We start from the raw sequence: 13,068 nt of genomic DNA on the forward strand, positions 1-13,068 counted from the left end.
TAATCAACACATGATTTTTTATTTTAGATGTAATAGACATTGTTTTTATCACCCACCTTCCTTGAACCAAGTAAATTACTATAAAAGGATATTTTGATTTCAGTTAAATAGTTGGTGTTCTAAAACACAAGGTACATGTAGTTGGACGTGTATGCCTATTCACTTAATGCTTATGTACCTCTCATGCTCCTATGAATCGCAAAACAAAAGTAAAGTTTACAACAAAACACCCTTTAATGTGGCGTTATTAAAATGTAGGCCCGTATCATGCAGTGCAACAATTCTTCGGTACTAGTATCATAACACTTTTCTTTTTCAAATCGTGACACACGTAATTTTTTTTTCATTAGATATTCATTTTTGACTTGTTGTCAGTAATGCCTAAAAGGCATATCAGTTTTAAGACAACAAAGTTATAAGAGAGACTGCTGAAGTTTTATTAAGATATAGGTAGAATAATTAAGGCGAAATAGGGATCAACGTAAATATGTGAACAAGATTATTTTAATTGTTCATATTAAAATACTCTTTTGTCACTACGTGCAAATGTCCGAGAAGGTAATGTGTAGCACAAAAGGAATGGATGAAATGTCTTATATTTCGTTGATATGATTCGTCTTCAATTTTGTAAATGCATTCTCTCTCCCAGTAGATGACGATTCGAATAATACTTCACTCCCATTGTTTTCTTGATGGCATGCATCCACAATTTTGGGGTTTGTTGCAACAGTTCGTAAATGTACACACTTGTCTCCATTCAAGTTGATGCAACATTTGTTTGCAAAATAATAGAAGACGAATTCGATAATCAAAACTAATAATCCTGCAATGATACCAACTCCTGTTAGATAAAAAGCCGCTTGAAGGTCGATTAAAGAAATGGATTTCGATTGAAGACCAGAAGGTGCAAAACAAAAAATCGACTTTGGCCAGTGTTTTTCTTTAAAGGTTTGTAGAATGCCTCCTTCCTGAAGGGATATTATTCTGCAATTGACAACGTATTCATTGAGTTCTGATTTGCATATACACAAACGTACTCTATCCAACAGAATGAAAACTGCATATCTCTTTTGAGTAGAGGCAGTATAATCAAGAATGTCCGTGCTTGCTGTATGAAAAAAATATCTGAAAAATTTTAAGGTTCAGTATAACAATGTAAAAAGTTTTAGAGGTCAGTATTTTTTTCATTGTAAAATACTGTTGTGTAAATTTTTTTAACCAAATTGAGTCCAGCTTTGCTTGCTAAAATATCTTTCATTTTAATGATTTTATTTAAATAATGAAAACATATTGATGAATGTGATACTTGTAAGCTTCTAACGATGTAATTTACCGGTTACATAATTATACAAACGAGTTTTCGAGGAGCATGTTGTAAAGTTGGTCCATAAAAGCAACTAACGTAATCATAAATTGTATATCTTGATATTTTTAACTATTTTTGGTTTCTTGAAAGCTGCTATTTTTACTAAATTACCGCAACTGATTCCTAACAACACTGATGGATTCAAATTCAAATCGATATATAGTGTGTTAAAGATAATGGTATGATACTTACTGATCGGAGAAGGTTTTTGTGTACAAGGAGTTGTTTGGCAGACCCACAGCATAAAAGTTATTCGGAATCTCCTCCTCAGCTGTCATCAAGTCGCATTGATTTGATTTTCGAATGTCCATATAAACTTTATCTCCAAAGTAAACATACTTCTCCCGATACATTTTGTCGATGTGGATATTAGGATCCGGACTTAACACCTCTGGATCCGTCTCGTTAAACTTTTTGATCCCTGCCCACACAGCTTGTAGAGTATCCACTGTAGATGACTGCAATTTTTTTTTAAAGTACTGTCTTTTTACAATTAATCAATTTATATAAATTTCAATACATTTGCATTAAGCATTTCTGTCACTTGAGCAATATTTTTTCTATAGTATGATTTTTTTTATTGGAATAGACACATTTAAATCCTGTTAGGTAAGGAGCTATACATTCTCTGGTTTTTCTCTGATATATCATATGGAAAAGGTATACATGTTCAAGGCGTGTTTGTAGACTAGTCTAAGTGCAAAATACACCATACTTGGACTGGCAAAAAAATTTGGTACAGTGTTAAAATAAATATATCTAAAATATCTTACATTAAACCAAGTCACAAAGAAAGTGCCACCAATTGTACCCCATTTATACTCTGATTGAGCAATCATCTCATCCAGAGAATTAAATGGCGGTTTATCTAATGGTACAGTTAGGAAAGCGATCAGGTTTCCACTGTACGTTCCAACCAGAACGATAGAAAACAACCAGAAAGCGCTGACGAGGGTACGGCCACTGGGGGATTTAGGAACACTTTCGCCTCCTTCAACAGAACAATGATGGTCATACAAAATTTACTTGCGACTTCTCATAGTTTTAGTAGAGTAAGTATTTAAAGGGATCTAGGAATTCATACACATACATTAATCGCAGGAATAAAGTTTTGTTTAAGATTAAGACTCAAAATGAAGCACTATCATGGATTAATGATGTCCTTGAATTAATCATACCTACTCGTACATTTCATTGAACGATAGATATATTGTTTGAAATTTCATATGAAACATCCACATTTTATCTTCCGTATGATACAGTAAAAACGGTTATAGCAAACACGCTTATAATAAACGTGACGGATATAACTAATTACGTTTATAACAAAGTAAATTCAAACGTCACTGGCGTTTCATTTTAAGCGTGTTTTACTGCATATTGACTCCACTGAACTTCTTAAGTTTATTTTTGTTCATAGTTTTTGGTTGCAGGGTACCTTGAGTCAGCAGAGCACCAAACATGTACCAAAAGGAGTGCTGGAAATCCTGTTGACCCTGGGTACCATGGACTTTGTAATATGGAGACAGTTGTTCTGTTATACACAAAAAGAAGGCAGAAACTACCAGAACTACCGCCGTGCATACCATTACCTGTAAAACATAAACATTTATACATATAAAGTTTATGGTAAGTTCGAGTTTTATTAATTTTGCAAATCAAAGAAATCTTTCTTGAACTAGGCTTACGGCAATCATATTTGTGTGAGGCATTATACATGTAACACCTATGTTAACAATTCTAGACATCAAAAGAAGTAAAAAAAAATGGAAATAGTTCTGAGCTGAAATAGTGTCTATGTCATTGATATTTACCTCCCATCGTAGTGGTTTCGCTAGAATGAAGAGTTTCTTTTCATTAGGGTCAGGTTTTTTCATCAGAAGGGTAGAAGTATCGTAATAGAACGGAATAGTGAAGTCCATCACCATTTCTCTGTCAGGGCGTACAGAGGTAGTAGCTACCATTAAATCAACTTCCTGTTTTGGATTCAATTCATATGTAGAGTACATATTGTAACTGCAACGTTTCATAATAAGTCAATATGGCTTCTTAGATTGAAACACCAATCGAGAATTTTGAGAACTGAACTTTTGGATCGAGAAAACCGACCATTTAATTATTTGTACCACGTGGACTTTGATTGACAGTAATTGACACGTGCTGAAAACTACAAGATCTTTGTCCCACGGTCATCATAGAAAACGAGGTTAAAGCGATTCTCTAAATGAAACACATCCTTACTTACTCGATAATTCATAAATGGTTTACCAATTTAGGTTCATTTTAAAATGAATAGACATGAATATGTCAAATAACCCTGTCCAGGAGATTCTTAGCGAGCCCTGCATGTGTTTTGTTTACCGTAAATACGCATGCGTAATAGTATAGAAGGCTGAACCCCGAACACGTTGCGATGTAAATATGTGATAGGTTTTACGTAATTATAAATTTTAATAAAATAATAATATTTATTGCATAGAGAACTTTGAAATTTTCTGAAAGTTTATGCATTCATGAGTAGTACAAAAATACCGAACCCGATCGGAAAATTTTTTCAAGTCGGTTTTTTGATCAGATGCGCCGTACTGTCTCTTTAAATTATTTAAAAGTAGTAAATTTTATGGAAGATGATGAAGGTATGTAATGTTTGGCTTTCGTTGGCTACACTACCCGTCTTTCTAATTGTCCCACCATTCCACTCCATGACCCATTTTGCAGCAGTGTCCCGAATTCCCCATCTGGCGCTTCTATCACAGTGTATCTACGTTGAACGAAACGAAATGGACAGTTAAGTTCATAACATTCATTAAATGATCGAAAACAATACCTTTAGATTAATATATCGGTGTTCTAAAAGTTAAGACTGACTACGAAATCTATGTGCACGCTTCTGAAAAGTTGGCTAAAATTATTTTTTCCTCTACGATATGCTATTCGGATACTATACCCTAAATCTAGTACATGTACATGTAACTATAATATGTTTCATATTTGTATATGTGCAAATACTCATAATAGCCCCGATGGAACTTTGTTTTCTCTACAATATACTGTAGAAGCACATATTTTAGTTGGGTTAATATTTCGTTGCTTTTCAACCAAATTGTAATGCGCAGTATATTAAGTTTGTAATGTGATATTTATAATACATATGTAGAAACCAGACACAACCTAATACTATTAAACAAGACCCCAAAAGCTGACTGCGTGTCTACTTAGGGTCTGGTTGGGGTGCACTTTTAAAGAATTGAATCTACTCTGGGTCTGATTTGGATTTATAAGAGATCAGCACTTGAGGTGTGCTTTTTGCACTTAAGTGTGAAGCAGACCCGTCCTTTTTTCTACTGCCTTTAGGCCCGACACTTGTGTATTTTAATTACACATGTAGGGACACTTTTCAGTAGCAAAAGAGTCACCTTCTGAAATTGGGGTCTGCATTTTAATTCCATTCTGGGTCTGCTCTGTGTCAGCCTGAGGTCTGCTTGGGGTCTGCTCTGAATCCTCCATAACAGACCCGATGCCGACACAGAAATTACACCCGGGGTTTCATTGGTGTCTGTCTTCTGTTAAGTTGAGTCTGGTTTTGAATGCACTTACGTAAAGTTGAGTGCTTTTGCTAACTCTCGAAGAAGATCCATACAGTATCCGAAATATTTCACAGTCGTTCCATTCTCAATAAATCTTTCCGTAAACGGTGGCCACTTAGAAAACCAAAGACTTTTAACAGTTAAGTTCATTTTTGATATTAATACAAGATAATAGAATATAAACATACACATTTATGGCCAAATGCCGGAATTTTAAGGGTTTTTTTATTTATTATATTTCAATGAACATATCATACCCTGTCGTAAACTCATAACAGACAAACATGATAACGAGAGAAATTTATACAATCTTCTGTATAATAGTACTTTTTGAATGTGAATTACAATTTTTGTTTATCTGATTGCGTTTCAGGAACCAAGATTCCTTTTTTGTTAAAGAAATATCTATAGAAATTTATTGAAAAGAAGGTTTGTCTGGTTATAAGTTAAAGCAATAATACTATGTCATGTATTAATTCCGATATTTTCAATAAGTGAGCTTCCCTTTAGGAAAAAGATAAAATAAGAACACCTGTATTGCATGCTAGTATATTTTTCGTCTGGCTGCAGGTAATGCACCATAAAAGTTACTTTCAAAATCCTTGATTACGGTTACTTGAATTTAATTGATCTATATTACCTACCCAGATTGTTGTGACAAACAAGTGTCGGCGATTGAATCCAAAATTGGAATTTGGAAAAAACGAGGAATACGATAGTAGTCCATTTGAATCAACACAGCCAATTGGTTCGAATTTTCGATAAAGATTGCACCGAGGCGAACAGTCTAATTTTGTTTTCCACAGCAATGTGTATAAGAAGAAAATGTTGGCATCGCTATTTCTTGTCGTACAGTTCTACAATCAATTTAGAAGTTTCCATAAATTTTTATCGTTCTAGAGGATGTATGACACAGGTGACAAAAGGCACTGCATTTCGACAAATTACAAGATAAAAGAAAATGAACAATATCCGAATTGTATTACTGCAATTCGAAATATCATCTGTTGTGTTTTACAAATATCTAAGCCCACTGGCGTCAATTTCTATATTTGTTATTACTTCGAAAAACAGTTCTTTTAATCCTTTTGTAGGATTGTACAATACTATTATCAAACTAGACACGAACTAGTTGCGAGAAACGAGTAGGCCTTCCTTACGATTGTAGACGGTAAAAAAGACTTTGACTAAAAAATTGTCGTTTTTAAACAAAATCTGAAAAACGGTTGGTTGAGTCATCATTTGAGGATACAAACTCTTTTTTGATCAAAGAATTGAGGTATAAAAAAGGATTTATGAGTATTGTAGTCCCAAATTTTAAGTGTCAGTCCATTTTCTTAAAGTTGAATGAAAATGCTTGCCATTTCTCAACATACATTGAATGTTTAAAAGTTATGTATCGTTCTCGAGATATCTGGAAAAGAGCGATATAGAAACCGACCCTATAACTCCTTTTAGGGACCTTTTAGGAAAAATTATGGTTGCACATTGTAAAGTACAGGATCTTGAGTATCTTTTATTTAATACTGCTTTTCAATTTGTTTTCTCTGTTTTGAGATATTGAAAATCATAATTTTGGATTTTATGCCCCTTAAAACCCCTTAATTACGTAAAAAAGGAACAAACAATTGTACTATACACTTAAAAGAACATCTAAATACTTCATTGTAAAACGTTATTATTAGTATACATAAAAGACAACTCGGTCCATTTTTAAGAGGTAAACCGCTTTTTCTTTTGTCAAATGGAAGCTCTTATTTGTTACACATGTTTTAACAAAGTACTTTCGCGAAAAAAGATATTAAAAGACAATCAGGAAAAATATCGACCTTTTTCTAGCCTTGATTTTTTAGCTCAGCTGGGCTTCGGCTCTATTGGTCAAAGAATGATGTAAATGCACATATCAAAATTAAATCATTTGTCTTCAATTCTGGATCTAATTACTTCAAATCAATATCTTTAATTATAAAGTAGAAAAAAATCAGATAAGCTGATTCTCTGAAAATTAGTAAAGCATCGATATATCAAAAACTGAAATGACGTCATCAATACAAACAATATTCTAATAAGGTTAAAAAACAATTTACATTTTACATTTTAGTTCTGACAGGTTATTTAAATCACCGGAGCTATTTTTTTAACCTTTTAAGAGGACTAGATTGTTGTGACCTGTTGTATGTTAATGTTCTTAAATACCAGCGCTATTTACATTTAAAAAGGTACATGTACTAGTATATGAAAAAGGAAATTTTCAAAGCTAAAATATATGAAACATTTACTTACTAAGTAGAATTGAATGGCTGACAAATTTATATTCAAAATTTCAAGTAAGATATAATGGTTAATTTGTTGACGACCCTGAGCCTCTATATTTAAGGAATTAGAATAAGCAAACCTTAGGCTATCTGATAAGACAAACATAAATTCAATGACATAATAAACATATTGGTGTCATCGACATTCACAAGTTTAGAACTCTATGAAAAAGGTTGCTAGCAACTCCGACGGAATCAGGCTTCGTATAACAAATTATATACCTTAACAATGACCATTTCAAACTGTAATACATATATACCTTAACATTGACCACAGGTTCAAATTCCTTTTCAATAAGATTCAGCAAAATGACGTTGTCAAGGATGGAATTGTTGGTCCCTATGTCATCATCAAAGTCTGGAGACGTGGTAACAACGAACCACGAAGAATGGTCTCTTAGCGCAGTAAAACGAAAGTTTCCTTTGGATTGGTCGAAAGCACTCGCCTAAAATTATTTCAACGTTATGCAAAAAAAATCTACAAGGTCACCAGATTTAAAGATAAAATAATAAATCATATCAAAGTTTTCTACATGATATAAAAATTGATGAGAGAGAGAGAAAGAGAGAGAGAGATGAAGAGAGATAATTCATTACATTGTTTATCATTTTTAAGCAGTTGCGTTTTCAATTACAAACCAGAAAAAAAAAATCATTAATGATTTAAGGTAATGACAACTTGACAAAAAACTATAAGTGTGAATATTCCTACTCTCAGGTCGGTACATCTTTACAATCACCCTTATCCTTAGAGCATTAACCTTCCAGATATAATGTTCAATTTTACATAAAGTAATTATGATACTGTTGCAATGATTGAGCAGCAATTATCAGTAAATTATTTATATTCCCCTGCCAATAATCTATAACTGTTTACGTTTTGAACAAAAGAGAATCATTAGTTTACATAGAAGATGCGTTTATTTCATTCTATATTTTATGTCTCTCTGATGCAAGTTTATTATAAAGGAGCTTAAGTTTAATTCAAACATATACACTAAACACGCACATGAGATTTATTTCATAACGGAAAATACATCTTGTTGTTTCTTCTCCAAACATAAAAAAGCAAACTACTGATTAATCACTGCTATTTCGTTTCACCATTTGAATCCACGGGCATTAACCTTCCAGATATAATGTTCAATTTTACATAAAGTAATTATGATACTGTTGCAATGATTGAGCAGCAATTATCAGTAAATTATTTATATTCCCCTGCCAATAATCTATAACTGTTTACGTTTTGAACAAAAGAGAATCATTAGTTTACATAGAAGATGCGTTTATTTCATTCTATATTTTATGTCTCTCTGATGCAAGTTTATTATAAAGAAGCTTAAGTTTAATTCAAACATATACACTAAACACGCACATGAGATTTATTTCATAACGGAAAATACATCTTGTTGTTTCTTCTCCAAACATAAAAAAGCAAACTACTGATTTATCACTGCTATTTCGTTTCACCATTTGAATCCACGGGGCGTTTATCACCAAAATTCCTTCTTTAAAAACAATAAACTTTTGAATAGAACCAAAAACTTCTAATTTCTTTGTACTACACTGTTAAGTGAAATTATCCAGCGTATAAACAGAAGATAGACCAGTATTAAAAAAGAATAGTTTGAACTTGTCTATAGTCTGAACATGAGCCATCAGCCAATAATCAACAGTTAAAACAAATAACCCCATACGTATTTCTATACAATTAAGCCTACTTTTAATGTTGTATAGGTCGAATATTTGTTTTTAAAAAACAATGTGATGTCTCAGTTTACCTGTTTCAGAATCCTTCTTGTATTATTTGGGCTACAGAAAATGGTAAAGTTGATGTGATGTTCAGCCAATTCAAGATATAGCCCTTTCAGAAGCATCAACAAATTGTACCCATCAGAAATGTCGTCAACATTGTAAAGTTTTTGTACCAAATAATCTTGGTTGATTCGCTCAGTGAATACATCAACAAGAAGAGCTTTAAAAAAAATTTGGACAAGTAAGTAAAACATGGCTGTTACTGTCATAAGGCGAGTAAAATACAAAACCATCGATAAAATAAATTTTAAAAAGAATAGACTGATTAAGATAAAAACACAATGACTTTGAAAACATGAAGATTATTTTTCCAATAAAGCTTATAGACGAATATAAATAATTTTTTTTACCAATGGTTCAATAAAATTCATCAGCTGCATTGCGAATTTTCTTACCATACAGATTGTCGAAGAAAATGACGGACAAACGCCACCTTAGTTCCTTGAAGATAGCAATTGACATGGAAGCGACCTTTTGAAGTTGAAATTGACTTCTGCTTTCTTTTACGAAACGGCGACCATCGCTGATTACATCTAATGCTGTGGCTTCGGGATTGTTTACAGAGGGCAAACAGTTCCTTGTCTGTTCGGTAATTATTGTTTTGCTGGTGAAATATCCAGCAAAGTCTTGGATAAATGTCGGGATGTTTGAGGGAAAAAAGATAAAATCGTAGTCTTTTTTGCTCATTTCATGAACTATGAAAGAGATATAAAACAGTAAATTCAGATTTATTGTCAAATAAATGGAGGATAAAGAAAATCAAATCTATTATGTTGATAAATCAAAAAAAGACAGATTTTTATACATAAATGTAAACACAAATACACACTGGAAAAAGGTAGAGCATTTATATGTGAAAATTTAATATTACTTTAAATTTTCACAAATCTATTATCCTAAGATCAAATACAATATATACCTTTCTGTAGAACAAGATATGGTTCAGAAAAGTCCACAAAATAGATTATGCATCTGTTGTTTTGTATTTCATCAAGGTTTACTTCTTGAAATTTACTGTAAACTATACCTGTACAAAAATGTTTTCATAGTGGTTAAGTTTACTTCCTTATTTTCTTCATATACAAATGAAACAGTGGCAGTCAATTTGATCTCATTGAATACGTTATTTATGTCTAACACTGTTCTTCCTGAGACGAGCAGCTCACCGCAGTTCGATTTTTGTCTTTAAGGTGGAATAACACATCGTCACAAAATGGCTGACCTCTGATCAAAACGATATTTCGTTTCATTGAAAGATTTTTTTTATGGCAACATGTAACTTACTCTATAGCCGAGTGGATAAGGACTCGGTCTTGTGATCCGTACATCCGGAGTTTGAATCATGCAGAGGCTTTTTGTTGTTACTTACTGAATTAATTTTTGTTTACATAATCATTGTTTATCCCAAACTGCTATTTGTTCGCTTATTTGACATATTTATAGTTTATTTATCATTATATCTTTCATAATCAAAAACATTACTGTAAATATGAGTGCTTTTCAAGGTGTGTTATTCCGCCTTAATTGAAGTATATCACTTGTGTGAATGAAAAATGTCATTAATTAAAAACAGTAAATTACGAAAAATAGGTTTATAAGGAAAGGGGAAATCAGCAAAATATAAACAATTTGCGCAAGACGATACATGTACATGTAGATTACTTATAGAAATGTATAACAAGTAACCATCTTTGATTAACCTAAAGAACACTAGATCAAAACAAAATCCTGAATAACGAACCCGATTTTCTTTGTTTGGCATATATATATATATATATATATATATATATATATATATATATATATATATATATATATATATATATATATATATACCGTATAACGTGTTTTTTTTACGTGCTGCTAATTTTTACTAATTTTTACGAGTTTTATAAATCCGTAAAAATTAAACGCGTAAATTTTCACAGAATTAAAAAAAAACATCGCACGTAAATTTTCTACATCGTACGTATGAGAGTAATGTTCATGACCTTCAGCTCAGTCCCTGAAGGCTGTACATGTAGGTATATTTGAGCGTTTTTGGTCACGTGGTGATAACAGATCAAATTTTTCTATTCAGTCTTGAGTATTTTTTAAAACTACGTACAATTAATACCACGTTAGTATCTAGATTTTAATCACTCAGTCAATCCAAATGGATCGCTTAGTGAGATGATTCCAAACGAAGTTATAGCTGCTTTAAATAAATCGGTTGCCACAACTAATTTTCCACAAAGAACACCAAAAAGGGGAAACCACAGATGATTTTAATTTTTACGGACATATCCAATTCGTAAAAAAATTACGCGTAAAAATTCAAATCGCCCTATTTTAAGACAAATTCGTAAAAAAATCACAGCAGTAAAAATTACCCGTTATACGGTATATATATATATATATATATATATAAATATATATATATATATATATATATATATATATATATATATATATATATATATATATATATATATATATATATATATTAAAATTAAACTAAGAATTACGTTTACCAATCTTTTCTAAATAGAACATATTTTGATTTTTTCTTTCAAAATGATGAAATCTTACCTACCAATATGTTTACTCTCGCACTCACTAACATTGTTTTCCTTAGCATGATGAAATAAAATAAAACACGTTATTACGATCACATATTTGCTATATTTCTGTTCGTCCCACATTGCTTGTAGATGATTTCACTGCTTCATCTAAAACTTCTTTACATTTTATGCAGATAGAATGCGACATAGTTTTATTCTTTGATGCTACAAATAACGATTATTAAAAGCAAGTCTAAAATCTATAGCAAAGGTCATTATAAATTCAGAAAACGTGTTGATGGCTGCTGTTCTGTCTTGATTCTTGAACTGTACTCCTCTGCGTTATAATCAGTTTGAAAGATCCAAAAATAGAAAGCTAGTGCTTGCCATAGACTTTACCTTAAAGACAAATAAACTCCAGAAATACTCTGACAGGTTACGAGATGAAACTAAGTGTATTTCTTTCTCCTTTTCTCCTGTTTTGAATTTTGAAAAAATCGATGCATTTTTGCTAAATGCCATGCTGTTCATCCACCAAATCGACCAGACTCCCCATCATGTAAAGTAATTTACAACGACACAATTAAGTGCATACTTAACTAGGGTAGGACTTTCCCAGGTATAATTAAAGTCCATTGTGATAAAGTTCCTTTGAGAGTTTGATTTTTTTCGTATTCGCCAAGAGTGTATAAACTATTTTTCCAAGTAGTTCAACATTATTAAACACAGTTTCATTTTGAAAAGCAATTGCATGAAAACATCACATTTTTAATATTGATTACATGTTTTGGTAATTTATGACGTGTGGAGTTTTTTTTAACTGGACGAAATAGAAAAGACACAATATATCAATTACATAATATTGTGGTTTCCAATGAATACCAATTTTCGTGGATTTCGTTATTAAGTTGATCCACGAAATTGAGTGTTCATTTAAGTGCAATTTCTATTAACATTTTGTACTGACAGGGTTATTGGCCATGAATTTACGTATCCTTGAAACTGCGATTTTCACTTTATCCACGAAAATTGATACCCTTGAATATTAATGAAACCTCAGTAGCTAATTATATTTTTGATGAATATTTCATAAAGTTAATCGAACGTTTTTCTTTAATTGTGATGTATGTTTATATTTTTAATGATCAAAGAATAGCAATGTCATCTTCAAAGGATATAATCTTTTGATGATGACAATTATTGATGCATTTTTTGTCGGTAACGAAAGGAAATAGTGTAAACATATATCATGTACAGGTCATGTACAATAAAATTGGTAAATGAATAATTTGAATTTAAATGCTTGTGTGTTTCAGCCCAAAGGACTTGGAATTTGAAGAAAAAAATTGGGCATGAATTGTCCACACATTAATAAAAACCAAAAACTTTAATAACTTGACAATTACATTGTAATACATTTGCAAAAAGAACACCTTTAGAGT

General features: G+C 31.8%; 1 protein-coding gene across 2 annotated transcripts; it reads right to left on the reverse strand.

The window, feature by feature from the left end:
• Positions 1-431: 431 nt before the first annotated feature.
• Positions 432-12,149, reverse strand: LOC128163102 (glutamate receptor ionotropic, kainate 1-like). 2 transcript variants are annotated; one of them, XM_052826597.1, is made up of 13 exons: positions 11,659-12,135; positions 10,003-10,110; positions 9,479-9,778; positions 9,050-9,243; positions 7,529-7,714; positions 5,598-5,810; positions 4,964-5,067; positions 4,037-4,127; positions 3,181-3,342; positions 2,805-2,958; positions 2,140-2,357; positions 1,559-1,824; positions 432-984 (listed from the first exon to the last, which is right to left on the reverse strand). In XM_052826597.1, exons 1-13 carry the CDS (start codon positions 11,765-11,767, stop codon positions 594-596), a joined length of 2,496 nt encoding a protein of 831 aa, XP_052682557.1. In that variant the 5' UTR covers positions 11,768-12,135; the 3' UTR covers positions 432-593. The 2 variants fall into 2 exon arrangements, with proteins under 2 accessions (XP_052682557.1, XP_052682558.1); XM_052826598.1 differs by lacking the exon at positions 432-984 and having other exon boundaries at positions 1,555-1,824; positions 11,659-12,149.
• Positions 12,150-13,068: the final 919 nt, after the last annotated feature.

The sequence above is a fragment of the Crassostrea angulata genome, chromosome 9, assembly GCF_025612915.1.
Source record: "Crassostrea angulata isolate pt1a10 chromosome 9, ASM2561291v2, whole genome shotgun sequence".
NCBI lineage: Eukaryota > Metazoa > Mollusca > Bivalvia > Ostreida > Ostreidae > Magallana > Magallana angulata.